This window comes from Populus nigra, chromosome 7, assembly GCF_951802175.1.
Source record: "Populus nigra chromosome 7, ddPopNigr1.1, whole genome shotgun sequence".
Lineage (NCBI taxonomy): Eukaryota > Viridiplantae > Streptophyta > Magnoliopsida > Malpighiales > Salicaceae > Populus > Populus nigra.
Window position 1 is genome coordinate 5644311 of NC_084858.1, and position 25140 is coordinate 5669450.

At 35.2% G+C, this 25140-nt stretch overlaps 2 protein-coding genes and 1 pseudogene across 2 annotated transcripts; all 3 read left to right on the forward strand.

Moving 5' to 3' along the window:
• Positions 1 to 1774: 1774 nt before the first annotated feature.
• Positions 1775 to 2461, forward strand: LOC133699053 (auxin-induced protein 15A-like). Its single transcript, XM_062122181.1, has one exon. The coding sequence runs from the start codon at positions 1930 to 1932 to the stop codon at positions 2221 to 2223; it is 294 nt and encodes a 97-aa protein (XP_061978165.1). The 5' UTR covers positions 1775 to 1929; the 3' UTR covers positions 2224 to 2461.
• A 6583-nt stretch (positions 2462 to 9044) lies between these two features.
• LOC133699050 (auxin-responsive protein SAUR24-like) lies at positions 9045 to 9674 on the forward strand. The gene has a single exon (XM_062122179.1). It carries the CDS (start codon positions 9094 to 9096, stop codon positions 9544 to 9546), a length of 453 nt encoding a protein of 150 aa, XP_061978163.1. The 5' UTR covers positions 9045 to 9093; the 3' UTR covers positions 9547 to 9674.
• A 134-nt stretch (positions 9675 to 9808) lies between these two features.
• LOC133699418 (auxin-responsive protein SAUR23-like) lies at positions 9809 to 10105 on the forward strand (annotated as a pseudogene).
• The last annotated feature ends 15035 nt before the right edge of the window (positions 10106 to 25140 follow it).

The following is a 25140-nucleotide window of genomic DNA, read 5'->3' on the forward strand; positions in this document are numbered from 1 at the left end:
TCAATATTTGGTTTTACTATCGGATTCTGCCTACTCAGTAATCTAGAATTTGAAAACACATTAATTTCTCACGAGGTCAATAGTTCAAAAAGGGATCCAAAATTCTAATTAACTTGTGCAACACCTCCAAAATATTTCAAAATCAAGCATGAATAGTGGAAAATATACATGCTAAAATTTTCCTTATCACATTATTAGATGAACCAGATGACTAGTTTGCTTTATTTGGTTGATTGATTGACCTGTTGAAGCTACTTTGGTCTCCTCTTCCAAATCTGCCTCTTCCTCTACCTTGTCCACATCCTCTACTTCATTGGGTATATCCATAACCATCTTGCTTATCTCTTGAATAGTTTTTTTTTTTTAAAGAATGCTTGTGCTCCTATGTCTTCTTGAATGTCATTGAATCTTTCTTTATGGGCTTGTAGTTTTCTCGTGAGTCCTTGAATCGTAAGAAAATCCATATTCTATAACGCCTCTATCACGACCACCATATAATGGAACTTCTTTTACAGTGAGCATAAAATCTTTTCTACCACACGTGTTTCCTCTATCTTCTCCCAATATCTCTTCATTTGATTGTATATGGCCAATACTCTAGCAAAATAATATGAAATACTCTTCGATTCAAGCATATGTATCTTTTCAAAGTCACCTTGTAACTTTTATAGGCATACCTTTATGATATTGTCAGCTTTTTGGTTTGATTGTTGCAAAAATTTCCATGATTGCTTGGCAGTGGTTGCATTAGCCACTATCTTAAAAGTGACATCATCCAGACATTGATGGATGATTGTGAGTGCTTGTTGATCATTCCTTTGTGCTTTTTGCATGGCCTCCCTTTGAGCTGAAGTCAATGTTGCTTTCTCTATAAGCTCTTCAAAGCCCTTTTCAATCGTTTCCCACATATCTTGAGAACCTAGCCAAGTTTTCATACGAATATATCAAATTTCATAATTATCCATTGTCAAACAAAGGACATTGAAGCGAGAAGTTTGTATTGGTCATGTCAAACAATCAAAACAAGCTCTGATACCATTTGTTGGAAGAAATTGATGTGGTATATAGGAGTTTATGGACAACAAGATAAAAAAGATACCAAACTAAGAACAAGAAAAAGATTTGAGAGGAAGGCAATCTTATTAAGTGTTTTCTTTTGTGTATTCCTCTTTACATTAATACCCTAATTAGGAAAACTAGTGTCGAAAATGGTAAGAGGAAAACTGTGTTTCTAGCTACAATGCCAGTCATAATACCCCCTTTGTTGTCCATTTCCTGTAGTGCAAGGTTCTTAGCTACTGCTCTCTGATCCTATGCTACTTAATGCAGCGAGATCTGGCATGCTTTTGTTGACTTTAAATTGAGGGCACCAGATTAATTCAATTTAATTTGATTCTATATAGTCATTCAAGAAAATATTAAGCCTTGAAACCTTTGAGTTTGACGAAACATAAGCCAAACTGAATAGAAGAATTCATAGAAGATACGACAGACTGTATTAACATTATAGAGTAAATGCTAGAAAACTACACGTAGTACGTACCCTTAAATCTGTGTATTATATAATTAGTGTTATCCTCAGAAATAACTTCAAATTTAAGTGAACCTCTGTGGTACTTAGAAGCAGTGGGGCATAATGTTCCACAGAAACGCATACTTGAGATCAATCAGACCTGTATTCTTGATTATTAGATTGAAGACAAAACCATGTGATGGTCTCATCAGCTAATTAATCTCTTGACTAGACTTCATGAAGGGCTCATCACAACTGGCTTATTGCATTGGGAACCTCTAGCAATGTAGTATCCTTGCATCTATAAATACATGTATATTTAGGTTGACAAGCAACACAAGTCTTCACATTTCTGATAACTCTCTTGCTCAACTAGTCTTTTGAGGATTTGTTTTCTTGTTCATTCATATCAAATAATGGGTTTCCGTTTGTCAGCAATTGTGCGTGCTAAGCAAGTCCTTCAGCTTTCTCCATCCGCAACAAGCCAAGCAGCTTCTAATGTCCCAAAGGGCTGCCTAGCAGTTTATGTTGGAGAAATCCAAAAGAAGAGATTTGTCATTCCAATATCATACTTGAACCAGCCTAATTTTCAAGAGTTGCTAAGTCAAGCTGAAGAAGAATTCGGATATGTTCATCCTATGGGTGGTCTAACAATTCCTTGCAGAGAAGACATTTTCCTTGCTGTCATTTCTTGCTTAAGTCAGTCGTGAAAGCACTCAATGGCAAAGATCAAATTTAACGCTTTTTTTTATCGTGTGAGAACACTATTGAATTAGACATTTATGAGCATCATGTACAGACTACTGTGCATACCTTTTTTCTTCCTCAGGGAAATGAATATGTTTCACAGTTTTTGAAAACTGTGTTATATTACAGTTTTGTCAAACCCGTTTTCCAATTTGGAAAGGGAATTGACAAGCATTAATTAATCAATGATTTTTTTATTCATTTTCTGCTCTATTATAAATTACCAACTTCAATTCGATTGTGCATGATCCTCTGTCAAATATGATATTATTTGTCCTTGCTTAAATTGTGTTTCTCCACCACAAAATAATCTAGATCTCTCTTCTTTTGAATCCATTCACCGCATTACACAGTTAGCCTGCTGTGACCGTGTACAGTAAAAAATATATGCATTCATTGAAGATAACTGACCTGGTGATGTCTTTCGGTATCGATTTGTTTTCGCCTACTTCCATTTCAAAATTATATTTGGGCAAGAGTTGTCATATGAGGACACTTCAGAAGCTAAATTTGCATACCATACAGGTCGCTGCTCCTCCAAAAAATGAATTAAGAACTATACACTAGACAATAATTGTAGGTTATTAAGTTTTGATTTCTGCTTCAGCACTGCTTATCACTATCTTGAAAAGTTTGGTTGTCATGGGGACAGGTACAGGTAGAGAGCGTCATGTGAACTTCAGGGGTATTGTCTTGTAAGTTGACGCAATTAATGATTATGAAAGGCTGGAATAGTGAAATCTGCTCGCTAGTACATAACAGGTTGTAATGTTCGCTACAGTTTGCTTATCTCATATTTTTGGTTGATGATACTGTGTTGAAAGAATGCCTAAAAAAGTTGTACATGATCCGAAGTGTTGTTAAGGAGTAGGTCACCTAGAAGATTTCTACGTATGAATAAAGACCAAGTCTTTAGGAATAAGATGTTGTTTTATCCTAGCTAGTTTCTTTTCTTCTATGTTAGTTATCCTTCTTTACTCAATTTGTTCATAATCTCTATAAACAAATCGATATCAGAGCATTTATCTTTAGAGATTTGTGAGTTGAGAGTACCCATAAACACAAACCAAACCACAAATACAAAAACAAAAACACCAAGCAATGAAAACCAAAACAACAAACTCACATGTTTGACCACTAATTTTTGATGATGATAACTATGAAGCCTGAGCTATTAGAATAAAAGTCCATCGGTCTTAAAGTATTAGATCTTTGGGAGGCTCACTACCAGAAAATTAGTCAATACTAACATAAATATCAATGAAATTTTTCTGTCGGTATATTGTTATGACTTTTATCGACAAATTTTTTCATCTTTGTATTCATTAGTAAACACCGTCATAAAAAATTATGTTGGTAAAACTGTTAAATATAATTGTGGATGTAGAGGAAGATTACGTCATTCCTAAAATGCTTGCAAATCCTACGATGACTCAACTGAAGGTTCACAGGGAAAAGAATATGAGAAAGTCCGAAGCTGAAGCCAGCTTATATGTTGCCGTGTCGAGTACAATATTTATAAGAATCATGAACCTAAAGTCTGCAAAGGGCATTTGGGACTATCTAAAAAAGGAATACCAGAGAAATGAAAGAACAAAAAATATACAGGTACTCAATTTGATGAGAGAATTTAAAATGCAGAAGATGAAGGAGTTAAAAAACATCAAAGACTATATTAACAAGTTGCTAAGTATGATAAACAAGGTGAGATTGCTCGGTAAAAAGAATAGTCAAAAGATTTATCCAGTATATGCTTATGAGAATTGGTGAATGCATTAGAAGCACAAGAGCAAATAAGATTGATGAGACGAGTAATTTGTGCAGGGTGCTTTTCAAGCAAAGGCACAAAACTCAGGAAAAGGCAAAGACAAGAGAATCGATAAGAAAAAAGAACAAAAAAAAAATTGAAAATGATAGAAACAATGAGGAATCATATCTACCATGTCCATACTTGAAAAAAAAAATCACCTATAAAGAAAGTGTTGGTGGAGATCAAATGTCAAATGAAAAAAATATGGTCAGATGGGACACATCAAGAGAATTTCAGTTTTCATTTTCTCTAAACCTAATAAAGGAGGAGAAAATAGTTTTTCTATCAATATAGGCAATGAAGAATTGTGGCATAGAAGGCTTGAGCATTTTCATCATGCTGGACTACTATACATGCAGAGACACAACCTAATGAGAGGTGTTCCATGGATGGAGAACATGTTAATATATTGTATGGATTGTCAATATGGAAAGCAATCTAAAAAACCTTTTCCTCACTCTATGGTAAGCATCCCACAAACTTCAACTAGTGCACACAAATATTGGAGGCCCTCAAAGAACAACTTCACTAAATGATAATAGATACTATATAGCCTTTACTAATGATTATACTAGATTATGTTGGATTTATTATGAAGTTTCTAAGGTATTCTGGAAGCAAAAAACATGTATGGAAAATAAAAAAGGCTGCAAAATGTAAATTATAAGATCTAATATTGGGAAGGAATACACTAATGAAAGCTTTCAGTAGTTCTGTGTTGAAGCTAGCATTAAGTACCAACTTACAACACCATACACACCACAATAAAATGGTGTGAGTAAGAGAAAAAATAGGATCATCATGAAAATGACTAGATGCATGCTGCATGAAAAGGAGTTGCCAAAGAAACTATAAGTTGAGGCTGCAAACACATTAGTTTATCTGATGCATAGGTTGCCAACCAGAGCTTTGCAGAAAAGAACTCCATTTGAAGCCTAGTTTGGATACAAGCCATACCTGTAACATTTTAAAACCTTTGGTTGCCTTTGTTGCACTTGTGTGCCTTAGGTTAAAAAAGACAAGCTGGATAGAAATACAAAAGCTAAAGTATTTATTAGATACGTTATCCCATCCAAAACTTATTGAATTTTTCAACTATAAAATGGGAAAACTTTAGTAAGTAGGGATGTTAATTTTATGGAGGATAAACAATGTAAATGAGAGGAACTAGAAGAAAAGCAGAAATCACCTGCTTGGCAAAATGCTAATAACAATATAGATGATGCGCCAGTTAAAGGTGCAAGGTTATTATTAGATATTTGTGAAAGAAGTAGCATTGTTGTTTGTGAACCTGTAGAGTTTGAGGAGGTAGTGGAGAATGACAAGTGGATTGAAGAAATAAAAGAGAAGCTTAAATGTTTGAAAAGAATGATACATGGGTGTTGATGAACAAACCTCAACATAAAAAGGTCATTAGAGTTAAATGGGTCTATAGAACCAAACTTAATGTATATGGTTATATAAACAAATACAAGGCTAGATTAGTTGTGAAGAGTTATGCTCAAGTGTTTGAAGTAAATTTCTTAAAGACTTTTGTACCTGTAGCACGACTTGATACAATCATAATGGTACTTGCCTTATTAGCATATAAGGGATGAAAATTTTTCCAGGTGGATGTAAAATCTAATTTTTTAAATGGTTATCTATAGGAGGAGATTTTTATAGAACAACCTAATGGTTTTTTAAGTCAAGAGAAAAGAAGAGAAAGACTATTTGTTAAAAAAGAAATTATTTAGTCTTAAACAGGCTCTCAGGGCCTGTTAAAACAGCATTGATGAACATCTTCACATACTTGGCTTTGTTAAAAGTCCAAGTGAAGTCACATTATATGTAAGAGGAATGGGTGCTAATTTGATTATAGTATCTATTTATATTGATAATGTGTTTGTAATAAGAAGTGATGAGAAGCTAACAAAAGAGCTTAAAGTTGAAATGCTTGAAGTATTTGAGATGACAAACCTTTGTTTGATGTCCTACTTTCTAGAAATGGAAGTGAAGAAAAATCATGATAGAATTTTCATATGAAAAAAGAAGTATGCAAGAGAGATACACTCAGAAAGTTTCACATGGAAAACTGCAAAAGTAAAAGCACTCTTATGAATCAGAAGAAGAAATTCAGTAAGGATGATGGAATAAATAGAGTTGATGAAGGTTATTACAGGAGGTAAATTAGATGTTTAATGTATCTTACAACAACAACAAGAGTAGACATTACTTTTACAGTAAGCTTACTCTCACAATTCAAGCATTGTGCCAGTGAAATACATCTTCAAGTTGCTAAAAGGGTTGTAAGATGTATCAAAGACACAATGAATTATTGTATCATATATTCTCATCTTCAACTAGGCAGGTTCTATTTATGATATGAGAAGTACAACATGTTATTGTTTTAGATTTGGATTAAGAGTGTTTTCATGGTGTTAAGGAAATAAGATATTGTTGCTCAAAGCACAGTAGGAGCTAAATATGTAGCAGCCATTGCTGCTGTGAATCAAACAATTTGGATAAAAAAGATACTTATATATTTACATATGAAGCAACTTGAGCCTATACAGATTTATATAGACAATCAGACCACAATTTCAATTGCAAATAACCATGTCTTACCTGGAAAGACTAAGCACTACAAGATTAAGTTGTATTTTTTAAGAGAAGTGTAGAAAGAGGGTGAAGTCAATCTGCTTTATTGTAGAACCAATGATCAGGCAGATGTGTTCATCAAAGCTTTTTCAAAAGCCAGTTTTGAAGACTTAAGAAGCAAACTAGGTGTCTGCAGCTATTAAGGCAAGGATGAGTGTTGAAAGAATGCCTAAAAAAGTAGTACATGATCTGAAGTGTTGCTAAGAAGTAGGTCAACTAGAAGATTTCTACGTATGAATGAAAACCAAGGAATAAGATGCTGTTTTATTTTATTGACTTGTTATTAGGAAGTTGCTATTCATGCCATGTATTTAGCAGATTTTGTTGATTTTCTGTTAAACTAAAACTCTATTTAAAAGGAGTTATTCCGTCAATATATAAAATACATCCTTCTAGCTTGTTTTTTTTCCTTCTACGTTAGTTATCCTGATCTTTGCTGAATTTGTTCATAATTTCTATCAACATACTGGAAAGCCCTGATCAAAACAACATATTATGTTGGAAAATAGTAAATCCTTTATCATTGGAAGCATTAACTAAGTCAGTCTGGACATTACCTCAGCGAAAAGGAGCAAATTCAGACTACTGTGGTTAATTCATAAAAAAAGAAGTTAAATTAATATCCAGAAGCATCGAAGCCTGGATCATTACTTAATTGGATTATCTCTTTTTCAATCCTGGCACATGCTAGTTGTAAGAGTGACCTCCAGGTTAAAGCAGGTCCTGTAACATCTGATATAACTCAAAACTCGCTGTCACAACCGATGACTTTAATAATTTCATTACCGTAAGGGTCCCTAGTACGATAGTCCTTTACTCCTTTAGGCAAGTGGTGATGGAGACCAAAAGTAGGATAAGCGCAGTCACGAAAGATGGTGCGCTAGGTGTTTCTATAGATATGCCATTTGAAATAGATCTTTTTCATTGCAGAATTGACATGTTACATGTGTTTCAGTTTGGTGTACTTTAGGGTACTCAATTACAAATAAATCTGATAAGCTTAATCATCTTCTGCTAAGCATTATTGCTCAAATTCATGTCAGCTTCACTCACCAATTAGTTTTTTTTTCTTGAAAAGAGATTCTGCCGAACTCTATCTTAAAAACTTTTAGTGATTACCAGTTTACCTTCATACCATTGTAAGTACTTGGAATGCACCTGCAGGTCTATATATGTCGATAACGGCTTAATATCCTGTAGATCATATACGGCTATATTTCGTACAAAGGGAAAACGTGCCTGAAAGTTATTACTCATGCATCGTACTAGATATATATGTTTGTGATCACTCTTTAAGGATTTGTTCATTTTTGAAAAATAGCATAGTTTGTTAAAAGTTTTGGAACAATAACACATACTGAAAATTACTTGGAAAATAGCACAGTTTGAATATAATTACATTTTAGAATATTGTTTTTGTACATCAGCTGCCAAACTGCTGTTTTTCCAGCATATAAAATACTGCAATCATGGTCTATTCAACTAAAAGGTTGCAAATGAATATTCTTCTTTCATTAATTTTTTTCAGCAGAGCATACACGCCTCGCCCTTTCATTCCTTTTACTTTATGTTTTTTTCACCTTGGTTGATTTTTCTTTTAACACTGTCCAAGAAATGCGTAAAATAAACGGAGATTTTGCTTTACCGAAGTGAATAAATAAAAGGCCTCGCAACATATTTGGCCTCACAGGTTGAAATCTTCCTGAGGATAGCATTGATGCTCTTTTTCTGTTCCTGGTGGCACCCACATTTCAAATTCACTGGCTGGAAACAATTAGCGACATTAACTTCGTCATTTGCAGTTGCATCAAGATATTCTGAAATGCAGGATAGGTTCTAAATAGGGTGAAGCAGTGCCACGCACTTCATATGCATTTCACATGGTTTTGTCTAGCAAGTTTTTGTCCCTTTTACTTTTCCTGGTGATTCATGTTGGAATATATTGCTAGAGCAATAAATGCTGATAATCCATGTTCATACTGCTGATTTAGAAAAGCTTTATAATTTACAAGACAAATGTGGTCCATAAGACCTCCCACCCATCATTACAAAAAAAAAGAAGTTAGACGTCTGAAGCATGCCCTGAACTCTAAGAGGTCGTCCACAGAAATGATCCTTCTATATCGTGTAACTCTAATTCAAGAGGGTAGATGTCTCAAGGTTGTCTGCAGTGTTCAAGTGGTCACAACTTAAGATAGACTTCATAATTGCTGACTCCTTGAATTTCAAGTGGGTCCTGAGTAGATTGTTTTTCTCAAAAAATGCTGGGGACATTATGTTACCGGTCTTGCTTTTGAGACAATACCATGTGATCCTTCACTACTTCATGTCTCTCATTAGACCCCATCCAAATGACCATACACCAGTAGATCCATTATCCACAATGGTGCTCTTCTTTTGTTTTTGTGATCTTTCCTCTATATATACAGCACACAATTACCTTGTCAAATCCAACTCAAGCCTTCACATTCTCATCAAGAATCAGAGTTTTCTGTTCTTTACGAAAATCCTAACAATCTTCTTGTTTTTCTTACATTTACATCCAAGCAAAATGATGGCTATTCGCTTGCCTCGTATTCTTCAAGCTAAGCAAAATCTTCTTCGAGGATCATCTCCAGCTAGGGATGTTCGAAAAGGCTATATTGCAGTATATGTTGGAGAAGAAGAGAAGAAAAGATTTGTGATTCCAGTATCACACTTGAACCAGCCTTCATTTCAAGAGTTGCTAAGTAAAGCTGAAGAGGAATTTGGATTTGATCATCAAATGGGTGGTCTCACAATTCCTTGTCGGGAAGACATCTTCATCAATCTCACTTCTCGCTTAAATGCGTCATAAAAGGGACAGACTAACATATATTAGAGAAAACAATTTTGTAGCATACTTTACATATCATGTACAGATTGTAAGCAGTGTCTCAAGAGATTATTTATTATGAAATCTTTTCATCTTCTTCGATTTGTTTATTCATTTAGTTTCCACGATTTCATGGCTAAGCTTACTATATATCAAGAAATTAAATTTACTGCTTTAAAGATTATCACCGAAGATTAAAAGAAAACAAGTTCTACAAGATCTTTTCAATCTCACTAACTGAACAATGGGTTTCCGTTAGTCTGCTATTGTACGTGCTAAGCAAATTCTTCAGATCTTTCCATCCGCAGCAAGCAAAGCATCTTCAAATGTTCCGAAGGGTTGCCTTGCAGTACTCTAAGTAGGAAAAATCCAAAAGAATCGATTTATAATTCCAATATCATACTTGAACCATCCGATATTTCAGGATTTGCTAAGTCAATCTGAAGAAGAATTCGGATATAATCATTCAATGGGTGGCCTCACAATCCCTTGCAGAGAAGACATTTTTCATGATGTCATTTCTTTCTTAAAGCAGCAGTGAAAGCCGGCAATGGCATAGAGCAAATTCACACAGTTTCAGTGACAGTTGTCAGTGTCATGTTTCGATACATTTTTTCTTCCTTCAGGAGACAAACATTTTTCAAAGTATCAGGAAACCGGATGTCATTGAATTTTTTGCCAAATTTTATTTCAATTCGGAAACTGAAAGAATTAATCAAAGAAATCTTTCTTTCTCACACTCTCTTGTCCTCTTGCAAATTTTCATTGCATGATCTTACTTTTTTCTAATGTGTTTCCATTTTTGTTTGAATTGTGTTCTACATCTCAACTAAGAACTTAAATTGTTAGATAAGATCTTAAGAATGGTTTTATATTAACATGTTTCAAAGAAGAAAATTTCTTCAGAACAGGATTGTTATTTTGTGATGATCCATTCCTGTCCTTAAAGTTTTCAAGACATGCTGTTGTGGATATTTTCCTCAAAGCAAGAACAAATTAAGAATTCATTGACAGAAATTGAAACAAACTAAGCAAACATCAGTTCTAGTATCAGCATCGCTTCATCACAGACAAGCCAAAATTAGCAAATTTTACTTCTGTTCTCACAATGTCAATATCAGACCGTTGTTCTTGTGCCTGCTAGTTACAACAAAATAGAGAAATTGACATTTCAGGGGTATGATAACTCTAAGTATCTCTGTTTCCCATCTGTACATAGTCTTACAGAACCGGTTTGATGTTAATCACTGAAGTAACAGTTTCTGTTATAATTCTGTAATCATATCTCATCACCTGCTCTTACATTGTAGTATCTACCGACTATTGTTCAAAGTTTTCAAGACATGGGACCCCTAAACTGATTAAGCATTATCCACATTACACATGGCAGGTAAATGGTGATAAATGTTCTTCTAAGTTGCGAATACCGCTTCATGTGAACTCACGACACTTGTCGTACGTAAACCATATTTTTCCGACAAAAAAATCACCAACATAGAGACTCGACAAAAAAAAAAAAAACTTAATCTTATAAAAAAATTAAATTCTTTATTTCAATCATTAATGATACGTTCAAAATGAATATCTACATAAATACTTATTCACATACACCCAATAAAGTAAGTACGAGTAGAAACAGGAAACTATAATAATAAAATTAAACTCTATTTAAAAATAAATAAATAAATAGACTTGAAAAATCTACTATGTGGCCTGTGTCAATAGGCCTAGTGGTGATGGAGACCAAAGGCAGGACAAGACATCTCTAGCCTGGAAAGTTGATGCTTTGGATAAGAAAGGTGAAGAAAGAGCTTCAACTGATTTGTCAATTGATATAGATAGATTTTTTCTTATTTCTGGTTTCCTTATCTACATGAATTTTTATTAAGCATTTCATTCAAGCTTCATTTTAGCTTCGGTTTGTGTTTGAAACCATAGTAGTTTTTTTTAAAAAAATTGCGGTTTAAAAATAAATAGTTTTAGAAAAAGCTATAAAATTTAATTTTTTTGAGTGGGATGTTACAAAACTATAATATATGTTAATTAATCAAATATTTTTAAATATATGACTAATACAAAATACAAACCGTGCCATGTAAAAGAATAGGGGAAAATGAATTAATCAATAATATCCTAAGCATTTATGAAGCAATTCTTTAAAATTTATGGATATGCAGTGCAAACACACCATCAATTGTCCCTTGTTGCCTTATGAAAAGAGAAATGATAATGAACTTTATCTAAACTCTATTAAGTGCCCATTGTTAAAGTAATTAAGATCGAACACAAAAAGGAAGCTAGAATTCTGAATAATCTGTATATTATGAAATGCCTTAATGTTAACCTAAATACAACTAAAGTATATATAGGTTGAACTGAAAGTACTATTCTACCCTTAATAAATAAGACTACATAAATATTATTTAACATCTCCCCTCAAACTCACGATGCGGCAGCTACAAGCATCGAGATTTTGCCAACCAGAAAACAAAAACGAGAGATGGAGTGCGCCTTGGTAAAGAAATCTGCAATCTGCAAGGAAGAAGGAACAAAAGGCAAAGTAATGGTTCCATGCTTGAGATGATGACGAGTAAGATGACAATCGATCTCAATGTGCTTAGTCCGCTCATGAAAAACCGAGTTGTGAGCAATCTGAATAGAACTCTGGTTGTCACAATACATAGGAGTAAGATGAGAAAATGAAACTCCCATATCAGCAAGTAACCAACGTAACCAAACAATCTCTTTGGTAGTAGATGCCATGGCACGATATTCTGCTTCGGTGGATGATTGAGAAACAATAGATTGTTTCTTGCTCTTCCAAGAAATAAGAGAATCACCTAAAAAGATACAAAACCCGGTAATAGACTTACAATCTGTGAGATCACTACCATGATCAGCATCAAAATATGCACGCAGCTCCAAGGAAGAGGTGGATGAAAGTAAAAGACTCTGAAAAACGGTACCCCGAAGATATCGCAAAATACGAAGAACAACTGCCCAGTGAACAGTAGTAGGAGAAGCAACAAACTGACTAACAACATGAACAGCATATGCAATATCTGGACGAGTAATGGTGAGATATACCAAACTCCCAACAATAGTGCGGTATAAAGTAGGATCTATCAAAGGTAAACCATCAGAAGAAGAGTACCTCGTGTTAACCTCAATAGGAGTATCTACAGTCTTGTTATCAGTAAGTCTAGCCCGCTCAAGAATATCTGCAACATATTTAGACTGGGAAAGAAGGTAACCTCTAGGTGAGTATGCTACCTCAATACCCAGGAAATATCGAAGATAACCCAAATCCTTCATCTCAAATCGTCTAGCCAACTCTGTCTTCAAAACTGAAATACCACCAATGTCATCACCAGTAATAATCATGTCATCAACATATAAAGACAGAATGATACGACCTGCATCAGTGCACTTAATAAAAAGAGCAGAATCATGACTGCTAGAAACAAAGCCAAGAGACGAGATCACAATAGAGAATTTCTCAAACCAAGCACGGGGTGCTTGTTTGAGACCATATAATGCTTTCTTAAGCTTACAAACATATCCAGAGTCATGTGAAATACCAGGAGGGGGTGCCATAAAAACTTCTTCTTGAAGATCTCCATTCAAGAAGGCATTTTTAACATCAAGCTGAGAAATATGCCACTGACGAATTGAAGCTACGGCAATAAGAGTATGAATAGTAGTCATTTTTGCAACCGGGGCAAATGTCTCCTCATAGTCCATACCATACTGTTGAGAGTATCCTTTTGCAACTAGCCTAGCTTTGTATCGCTCAATAGACCCATCAGAATTAGTCTTGATCTTATACACCCAACGACAACCAACAACACTCTTACCAGGAGGTAGAGGAACCAAATCCCAAGTATCTGTCTTATGCAAAGCAGAAAGTTCCTCATCCATAGCTTGCTGCCAAAGCGGATCAAGAATTGCCTCTTTATAGGAAGAGGGCTCAACATGACAATGAATAGAGGCTAAAAAGGAAGTAAATGATGAAGAATAACAAGAAAAAGTAAAATCTGGTAGTTTTGTAGACTTACGAATACGAATGGACTGACGTAGAGGTGGATCCATAATCTCAGATGAAGCTTGAGGGGTTGTAGATGAGAATGGAGCTTCAGATGTGCTAGAGAGTAAAGTACCAGTACCTGCAGGATTATGAGTACAAATTGATCGAACATGGGGAGAGATATCATTACCAGAATCCTCAGAAAATGGATCTATACTAATAAGATCAGATTTAGTCAGGCTATGAGTAGTGGATGGAATAGAAAAGAAAGGTATATGCTCAAGGAAGACAACATGACGGGACACATAAAGTTTCTGAGTTATTGGATCAAAACAACGATATCCTTTTTTTTCCTTCACCATAACCCAGAAAGACACAAATAACGGATTTAGGGGATAGCTTACTACGTTCTACATGAGGACGAAGAACGAAACAAGTACAACCAAAGACTCTAAATGATGAATAATCAGGGACATACCCATATAACTTTTCAAAAGGAGATATACCCGAATTATGAGAAGATGGAATCGTATTAATCAAACTTACAGCAGTAAGAACAGCTTCTCCCCAAAACTCATTAGGAACAAAAGCAGATAATAAGAGAGAACGAGCAGTTTCGACAATATGCCTATGTTTTCTTTCAGCAACACCATTTTGCTCAAGAGTATCTGTACATGAAGTTTGGTGGATGGTTCCATCTAAGGCTAGCAATTGGCAAAATTTATTAGAGGTGTATTCCCCACCCAAATCACACCTAAAGCATTTGATCACAGCAGAATATTGAGTTTTGATAAGAGCTCGAAAAGCTGCATATATCTCAAATAATTCAGAACGATGTTTCATTAAACAGAAGTTTCTCTCCTTGCAGCCACAAGCAATGTCCGCTTCTTCTTCCATAGGTCAGTTGCCTCATAGTTCCTCAGGTATGTCACATTCTGAATGGGTCTTGGATTCTGGTGCTCCCATCACATGTCTCCAGATTCCTCATCTTTTACCTCTGTATCCCCTTTGTCCTCCATCCTTGTTATAACTGCTGATGGCACTCATATGCCCTTAGCAGGTGTTGGTTCTGTTGTCACACCTCATATGTCTCTCCCTAATGTTTATCTTATTCCACAACTCAAACTGAATCTTGCGTCTGTTGGTCAAATATGTGATTCTGGTGATTATTTAGTCATGTTTTCTGGTTCGTTTTGTTGTATACAGGATCTGCAGTCTCAGAAGCTAATTGGGACAGGCCGTAGGGAGAATGGACTTTATATTTTGGATGAGTTAAAAGTACCAGTTGCTGCTGCTGCCGCTGCTACTACTACCATTGATTTGTCTTCCTTTCGTTTGAGCCTTTCATCTTCTAGTTTTTATTTATGGCATTCCCGTTTAGGTCATGTTTTGTCTTCTCGTTTGAGATTTTTGGCATCCACAGGAGCCTTAGGAAATTTGAAAACTTGTGACATTTCTGATTGTAGTGGATGTAAATTGGCAAAATTTTCCGCCTTACCTTTTAATCGAAGTATTTTTGTTTCTTCTTCACCATTTGATTTGATTCATTCTGATGTATGGGGACCTTCTCCTGTTGCCACAAAAGGAAATTGCTCAGCCAAAATATTAGGATCGGTAATAGAGCCTGGGGAAGCTACTGCTGCAATATTATGATGTTGTGGTTTATAACCCTGAGGTGGTCTATGAGCATTAGATTGTGACGGATTGCCAAACTTCCAAGCTTGATTCTGCTGTCTCAACTTAGGACACTAAGCCTTCCAATGACCTTTCTGCTTACAGAAACTGCACTCATCAAAACCAACCCTTGTGTAAGGCTTATTCTGATGATTAGAGAATGGCTTAGAAGGCACTGCTAATACTGAAGGATTTGAAGCAGAAAGAATTCCCTTTTCAGAATAAGACTGAAGGCGTATTTCTTCAGCCAATAACTCACTAACAACAGAGTCAACAGAAGGCAGTGGAGAACAATGCAGAATTGAACCTCTAAGTCCTTCGAAATCACTGCAAAGTGCTGTTAAAAACTGTACCAGTCGTTGCTGCTCTCTACGCTCAATATAGGCACCACATGCCTTTAATTCTGCTGATTCTGTAAGAGCCAATTGATCCTAAAGATCTGTCATAGCAGAATAAAACTCTTGGATACTCATATTCTTCTGATGAAGAGCTCGTATGTCATTCTCTAATTGATACTGTTTTGCAAAGTTTGATTGTGTGAATAACCTTTGCAGATGATCCCAAACCTCTTTTGCTGTCTCATACTTCGCCAACTGCATACCTATCGAATGCTCAACAGAATTGTTGATCCAAGTAATGATCTTTGCATTATTTGCTTCCCATGTATCTATCAAAACAACATCCCCCTCCTCAATATTCTTAGGTATTATATAAGTCCCACTAACATACCCCCACATCTTCTTTCCCTTAAGGAAATTTCTCATTACATAACTCCAATACGAATAGTTCTTTCCAACTAACCTCACACTCACAGACTGAAGCGAATCATCTCTTTCAGTAGCCATAATCAACAATCACAGATAACTAGAATGCAAAAGCAGCGGAAAAAAAAATACTAAATTGCAGAAACTAAATAAATCCCTTCTTGAAATTATACGATTACTCCAAAACACATAACAAATTTGCAAAAACTGAATGCAAATACCAAATTGCAGAAGCTGAAGGGAAGACGAAATACCAAAATAATTGCAGAAACTGTCGAAATACCTAATTTTGCAGAAGCAGAAGACAAAATATCACTCTAAAAAAAAATTGTCGGGGCTCTGCGAAGCTGTATTTGGGATTAAGCCTCGTTTCATAAAATCAGCTCTGATACCATGTTAAAGTAATTAAGATCGAACACAAAAAGGAGGCTAGAATTCTGAATAATCTGTATATTATGAAATGCCTTAATGTTAACCTAAATACAACTAAAGTATATATAGGTTGAACTGAAAGTACTATTCTACCCTTAATAAATAAGACTACATAAATATTAGTTAACACCCATATGAACTATGATGTCTGTTACTTACCTAGGCATGTACCGCAGGTCTGTAACGGTAACATCTCAATATAATTAGTCAGCTCAAGGCTACCTTAATGCAGCGGATAAAAAAGAGAACTGGAAAACATTTTTCATCATTGGTACTGGATCCTTGTTGGAAAAAGGATGAGCATAGTAGAATATCAAAAATAATAATACAAAGTTAAAAATTCAAGAATAAAAAAAATTGAGAGGAAAATATATTTCTATTAAGTATTTTTCTTTAAGCTCTCTTAAATATTCTCTCTCTTTTATGCTTCTTTGTAATGTTGAATTACAAGCCTTTTATAGGTATAAGGTTCTAGACAATCAAATAATTAAACTATTACAAGAAAATTCTTATATGAACATGAATTGTATTATTCCGACTGAACTGATTGACTGATTCAACTTATTCTAGTCAGTCGACCGATTCTCAACCAGTAGATCGGTTCCTCTACTTTTCATAACCAAAATCTAATTTACTTTCAACATCCCCCCTTAAACTTGATTTCTCCATAACTCCCTACATGTCTCTCATCTTGATAAAAACATCATATTTGAGTGGCTTTGTGAAAATATTCGTGACATAATCTTATGTCTTCTCATGCTTGACTTCAACTTCTGTATTTGCAATGCAATCTCATAGGTAATGAAATCTTGTATTAATATACTTACTTCTATCATGAAATAATGGATTCTTTGCTAATGCAATGACTGATGAGTGCATATAAATTTCAGTAGGCTTCACTTATGACATTCACAATTCCTTCAATAATCTCTTGTGGTATTCTCTTCTAGCAACATATGATGTAGTTGCTACATATTCAGTTTCATATAATGACAAAGTGACTATGGATTGCTTATTTGAACTCCGTATGAATGATGTGTCCCCTATGAAGAAAACAAAACTTGTAGTGTTCTTTCTATCATCTATATCTCCAGTCCAATCGCTATCCCTATAACCCACAAGTTCAAAGCTATTAGAATAACCATAGAACAAGCCAAAATCAATAATTCCTTTGATATATCAAAGAATTCAGTTTAATGCTTTGAAGTGTGTCATAGTTGGTGTCTCCATAAATCTACTCATAAGTCCTACTCCAAAAAAATAATATCTAAACGAGTACATGACAAATATCTCAAACTCCCAACTAAGCTCTTAAATGTTGTAGAGTATATCTTCTCCCCTTCATCATTCTATGACATCTTTACTCCATACTCAACCGGAGTATTTACTTTTACACAATTCTCCATCTTGAACTTTTTAAGAACATCCCTTGCAAAAAAAAATTGATTCATAAAGATATCATCTTCTTTACTTTATCTCAATCCTTAAGTAGTAGGACATGAGAACAATATTCGTTATCTCAAATTCCTTGATAATTGCTTTCTTTAAGTCTCCAAACATCTTTGGATTATTTCCTGTAAAAATTAAGTTATCCACATGTAAACATACAATAAGAGTATCACCACTCTCTTTTATCTTTACATAAATAACATATTCATGGGCCATTTAACAAATCCATTCTTTAAGAAAAAGTCATTAAAGTGATTATACAAAGCCCTTGGGGCTTGCTTCAATCCATTCAAGGCTTTGTTCAACTTTAATACCTTATCTTCATGTCCCTTCACTTCATATCCCATAGGTTGCTCAATGTAGAAATTCTCTTCAAGAAAACCATTATTATGAAAGACAGATTTGACATTCATTTGATAGATTCTCCATCTATATTGGGCAACAATGATAATTATTAATCAAATGGTCTCCAATCTAGCAACGAGAGAAAAAATTCTTATCATAGTCAATCCCAAGCTTTTGACTATAGTCTTTGATCACTAACCTTGCATTGTATCTCTTAACCTTCCTTTTTGGTATTTTTCTTTTCCATAAAGATCCATTTGACACTTGTTGACTTCTTTCCATTTGGTATAGGAACCAATCTTTGTGTTATTCTTCTCAATTGGTACAATATCCTCATCCATAATAATTCTTCATTTTGCATTCTTTATTACTTCTTCAAACACTATAGGATCACATGTAGCAAGGCAACAATATAGTGTCACATCATTATCAATATGATTAGTTACCTCATATAAATCATCAAGGCTCCTCATCTTTCTTGGCGGACTTGGTGGAGTGTTATTATTTAAGCTTCCATTAAAAGAAGAAAAAGGTGAACTTGAGCTCATTGGTGTTTGTGGAGGTATAACTATAGGTTCTTAATGATATTCATATCTCTCATCCTCTTCATCAAGAAATGGTAGGATATCATATTTCTCACTGTCATCTACCTTTCAATCTTATGCTCCATCTTCATTTTACTCAATATCTCTATTAATCACTATCTTTTTTTATTAGGGTTGTACAACTTGTATCCTTTAGACTTTTGATCATATCCCATAAAAATTATCTTTTTACTCTTATCATCTAGCTTTGTCCTTTCTTGATTATCTATATGCACATAGCCAATGCTCCTAAAAACTTTCAAGTGAGAAAGACTTGGCTTTCTTCCACTCCATACTTCTTGTGTAGTCATGTCATTCAAGCCTTTAGTAGGATACCTATTTGACAAGTAGATAACACAATCTACAACTTCGCCCCAAAAGTCTTTAAGCATCTTCTTGGTTATGAGCATTCTTCTTGCTATGTTGAGGATGCTTTTATTCTGTTTCTCCACCTTGTCATTTTCTCGTGGGGATCAAGGCATTGTTAAGAGTCTCTTTATAACATGATCTTCATAAAACTCATTAAAATCATTAGAATAAAACTCACCCCCTATCCGTCTTAAGTTATTTTATTGAATAACCACTTTCTTTTTCAACTAAAGCCTTAAACTTCTTAAAACAACTAAACACATTAGACTTTTCTTTTAAGAAGTGTACCTAAGTTTTTCTATTGTAATCATTAATAAAAAGTAGAAAATACAAATTTTTACCAAACAAATATGGTTTGATAGGACCATAAACATTGACATGTATTTCTTGTAGGGGTTGACTTGCTCTTGATGTAGACTCCTTTAGAAAGCTCTTGTGAAATTGCTTGCCCACTAAACATCCTTTACACAACTGATTTGGATGTATAATGGATGGTAGACCCTTCAACATCTCCTTTTGTACCATTATTTTCAAGCTATCAAAGTTTACATGCCCAAGTCTCATCTTGTACACATGCATTTAGGCATTTAGGCATATCTGTCTATATGTTTAGCAAGAACATTCTATTCTTTGTCATGGATATCTTCATAATTATAGCTCTTTTAGTGTCAAGTAATGTCACAGTATGGTCTTTCATTTTAATCTCATACTCCTTCAATAATTGTCCTAAGATCAATATGTTGTTTTTTACCATTGGTATATATAATAGACATCACTAATAAATTGATGATTTCCATATTTCAATTTAATCAAAATCATACATTTTCCTTTGATGACAATTTTTAAAATTATTTGTAAAGGTGACATTACCTCTAATTGCTTTATCAAACTCAATGAACTTATCTTTGTCTCCACACAAGTGGTTGTTGGCTCCATTGTCTAGATACCACATGTTTATTTTGTCTTGCATTCTTTTATCATGCATTAGTAATAGGGTGGCTTCTTTCTCCTTTTGTATCACTAGATTTTCATTCTCCTCAATCTTCTTGGTTGGACTCCAGCAATCCCTAGCATAGTGACCTACTTTTCGACAATGATAGCATTTAACTTTTGATTTGTCAAACCTGAATTTTGGATTGTCACTGTCAGTGTAACCGATTGACCGATTTGTTTCATGCGGTTGATCAGTTGACCTGTTGAAGCTGCCACAATCTCCTCTTCCAAATCTACCTTTTACTCTTTTTTTTCTGCTTTGTCCATGTCATCTACCTCCTTAAGAGTATCGAAAACCATCTTACTTTGAAAAAAGTGCTTGTGCACCCACATCCTCTTGAATCTTATTGACTCTTGCCTCAGGGGCTTATAGTTTTCCCATGAGACCTTGGATTGAAAGAACATTCATATTTTACGACTCCTCTATCACGACCACCATATAATGAAACTTTTTTTGCAATATGTCTCTTCCATATTCTCCTCGTATCTCTTCATATGATTGTATATGGCCAATACTCTTCCAAAATATTCTGAAATATTCTTCGATTCAAGCATATGTAACTTTTCAAAGTCACAACGTAGCTTTTATAGACGTATCTTTCTCATATTGTCAGCTCTTTGGTTTGATTCTTGCAAAACTTCTCATGCTTGCTTGGCGGTGGTTACATTAGACACTTTCTTAAAAGTGACATCATCTAGAAATTAGTGGATGATTGTTAGTGCTTAATGATCCTTCATTCATGCCTTTTACACGGCCTCCTTTTGGGCTGAAGTCAATGTTGCTCCATCTATAGGCTCTTCAAAGCCTTTTTCAACTATTTCCCATATATCTTAGGAACCTAGTCAAGCTTTTACTCAAATACACAAAGTTTCATAGTTGTACTTTGTTAACCTAGGACATCAAGTGAGAAGTTTGGATTGACCATGTTAATAATCAAACGTAAGTTCTGATATCACTTGTTAGAAAAATGATAGGTGTGGTAGAAGATCAAAAGCAATAATACAAAGTTAAAAACTCAAGAACAAGAATAAGATTGAGAGGAAGATATACTTTTATTAAGTATTTCTCTCTAAACTCTCTTAGATATTCTCTCTCTTTTATGGTTCTTAATAATGTTGAATTACAAGCCTTTTTATAAGCATAAAGTCATAAATAATTAAGGAATTAAACAAATATAAAAAAAATCTTAATCTGAACATGAATTGTATTATGGCGACCGAATCGGTCGATTATTTCTGAACCATCGATCGATTTAACTTAGTCCAACTGATCGACTAGTTTTAACCGTTAGACCAATTTTTTTATTTTTCAAAAATGAAATCTAGTTTACTTTCAACAATATTATTCGTGATCCTTTCTTGAATAACATGAGCATTGTCGGACAACAATATATTAATATGGCCAGTGGTGGGTATTGGCAGTAAGTGGGGCTTGACTTCATGGTGGCCAATCTAGAAAGTTGTGAAAATCAGTACACGATATATGTTAGGAGTGAAACTCTTTATGTTTCCAATTCCACCAAAAGTTACAATACCAATATTTTTTCTCGTTACCTTTGGATTAAGGATCTCAGCTACTAGTTTCAGGTTCTGTGCTACTTATTGTAGAGACATCTGGCATATGGACTTCAAATTGAGGATATCAACACAATTCCATTCCATTTGACTCTGCTAGTTAATTTTTTTCTCCAAGAAACGTTTTTGAGGCCCTAGCTTTAAATATTTGAATTTGATGAAATCCTTTTCTGAACATTATGTGAACTTGTCCTGACATTCTGTCTCAACATTATAGGAACAAATGTTAGATGACTAAAGCTTGTCCTCGTACACAGAAAAACTAGAAAATGTTTGTTTATTTTGTGATTTGGATAACTAGTGTTTTCCTCTTTAATTAACTTCAAATTGATGTAGGCCGAAGAAAGGATTAGAGAATATTTCAGAATTACTTTACTAGAGTATTGGCTATATACAATCAAATGAAGAGATATGGGGAGAAGATGGAAGAAACACGTGTGGTAAAGAAGATTCTATGCTCACTAAAAAATAAGTTCCATTATGTTGTAGTTGCAATAGAGGAGTCACAAAATATGGATTTTCTTACAATTCAAGGTTTCATGCAAAAATTACAAGCTTATGAGAAAAGAGACAACGAAATTCAATAAGATATGGATGCATAATCACTTTTTTCAAAGAAAGATGACCCTGGATATACCCAAGAGGGTAGAGGACGTGGACAATGCAGAAGAAGATGAGGAAAATACAGATTTGGAAGAGATGGTCATAACAACCTTAACAGGTCAATTGGTCGACCATATGAAGCAAACTAGTTGACCGTTTACACAGACAATGGCAATCCAAAATCCAAGTTTGACGAAACAAAGGTTAAATGCTATAATTGTTCAAAAGGTAGGTCATTATGTCAGGGATTGTTGGAATCCAACTAGAAAAGTTGAGGAGAATGCCAATCTTGTTATAGAAGTGGAGAAAGAAGCCATTGTATTATTAGTCCATGATGAATGAATGCAAGCTAAAGAGAACATGTGTTATCTAGATAATGGTGCTAGTAATCACATGTGTGGAGATAGAGACAAGTTTATGGAGCTTGATAAATCAATTAAAGGTAATGTCATCTTTGCAGATCATTCAAAGGTTTCCATAAAAAAGGTACAATTCTCATAAAATTAAAAAAATGGAAGTCATCAATTTATTAATGATGTCTATTATATCTTTACTGTAAAAAGCAATATATTAAGTTTAGGAAAATTATTAAAGGAGAGTTATAAGATTAAGATGAAAGATCGTACATTTACATTACTTGATATTTATTATAGAATGTACTTATATAGGAAATATTGTAGACATACTCTTGTGTGGTAACCTCCACCATTTTTGTTGTATATTGCCCTATATATATATATATATATATATATATATATATATATATATATAGAAAGGGTTGACTAACCATTAGGTTAAGCCTCTTAATTATTCTCAACTTGGTATCAGAGTCTTCTGCCATCAGAACTCTTTTCTCCCTTCCTCCCTTTGTAGTCGTCCCTCTCTTTACTTTCTCTACATGGATTCTACTGTTGCCGCCGACTTCTCCCTCTCCACAGGTGGTGCAGCACAGCCGGCCAGCCCTTCCCAAGCTGTTGCCGCTAGTGCCCTTTCTTCCCAATAGCAGCCCCCACCTGCAGAGCTTGTCTCTGATTCTTCCTCCCAAGTCCCTGCCATTCCTTTACCTCTCATGGGAACCCACGCTACAACTATTGTTCCTTTAGCGAACACTCACCAAGTTATTTCGCTAAAACTTACGAACACAAATTATCTCTATTGGTGAATGCAGATGAAGCTATATCTCCTTGGTCAAGGTGTTTTTCACTTTGTTGACGACTTAGTGCCGTGTCCTCCATCTCATATTTTTGACAGCTCTGTTGGTTCTTCCTCCATCATCAGCCCTTCTTTTCTTCGTTGGAAGCAACAAGATCAACTTATTTTGAGTGCTTTGCTCTCCTCTCTCTCCGTGGATGTGTTGCATCTCGTGGTAGATTGTTCTACTTCGCATTGTGTTTGGCGCACTCTTGAGAAAGCGCTTGCCTCTCTGTCTAATTCTCGCATCATGCAACTCCATGGCTCCTTTCAAGACCTTCGGCAAGGTGACTCATCAGTTAGTCTATACATGCAGCAAGCCAAATCGTTATTTGACGAATTGGCTGCTGCTGGTTGCCCCATGTCTCTTGAAGATTTCAATCTTTATGTGTTTCGTGGCCTTTGTGGTGAGTTCAAAGACTTGGTAACGAGTCTCATAACCAAGGTAAAATTGTTATCCTATGCTGATTTTCATAGCCACCTTCTTACCCATGAATTTCTGCACAAGAACTCTTTCCATTCCATGGCTGCCGCTTCTTCTCTGCTGTCTTCTTCTTCTCTACCGTAGTAGCCACCTCTGCTGCCAACACCACAGTTTTCTGCACACCATGCTATGTCTCATCATAGCCCCAACTTCAGCCGCAACAGGGGTCAGTCTAGAGGTAATTGACGTCCCCACAGCAACCATTCCACTCCCCAAAACAGGGGCCAATCTGCTGCAGATTGGCGGCCAAACCACTGGCAGCAAACCAGACGCAATTCCAGTGCTGGGCAGTGGTCTAGACAGCAGCATGTATGTTGCCAATTGTGCTCCAGTTTTGGGCACACAGCTCCCCATTGTTTCCAGTTTTGTAGCAGCTCTCTACAGCCTTCTACTCATCTTGCTATTGGGAATATCTCTGCTGCGACTTGGTTCCCCGACACCAGCGCAAATCAACACGTCACACCTGATCTTGGAACTCTGACCGATTTTGCACCCTATCTTGGTAATGATTATTTGCATGTTGGTGACGGTAAGGGCCTTGACATATCCCATATTGGGCATACTAAATTACATTCCCCAAAACGTATGTTTACATTATCTAATGTTCTCCATGTGCCTCACATTACCAAACTGTTGTTATCTGTTCAAAAATTCTATCGTGATAATTATGTTTATTTTGAATTTTATGCTTCAATGTTTTATGTGAAAGATCTCGTCACTAAGGAAATTCTCCTTTCCGGTCAGAGTCATGATGGCCTTTATGTCCTCTCCGAGTCTTCTGCCACGTCAGTTCCTCAAGCTTTGTGGTCTCTTTGCATCTCCGCGACTGCCGCCCTGTGGCATCGTCGTTTGGGTCATCCAACCCCTCGTATTTTCAATTTGTTAGTTTCCGACAATAAAATCGTATGTACTTCTAGACGTTCTCTTACTCAGTGTCAAGCTTGTCCTTTACGAAAGTTGTCCCGTTTGTCATTACGACCTACAGGTCACAAAATTTCTGCCCCACTTGAATTAATTTTTAGTGATGTTTGGGGTCCTGCCCCTATGTTTTCTTCTTATGGCTTTCGCTATTTTGTTATTTTTGTC

Bases quoted from the DNA above. Each gene is read 5' to 3' on its own strand.
- LOC133699053 (XM_062122181.1), top strand. From the start codon at position 1,930: ATGGGTTTCCGTTTGTCAGCAATTGTGCGTGCTAAGCAAGTCCTTCAG.
- LOC133699050 (XM_062122179.1), top strand. From the start codon at position 9,094: ATGGTGCTCTTCTTTTGTTTTTGTGATCTTTCCTCTATATATACAGCA.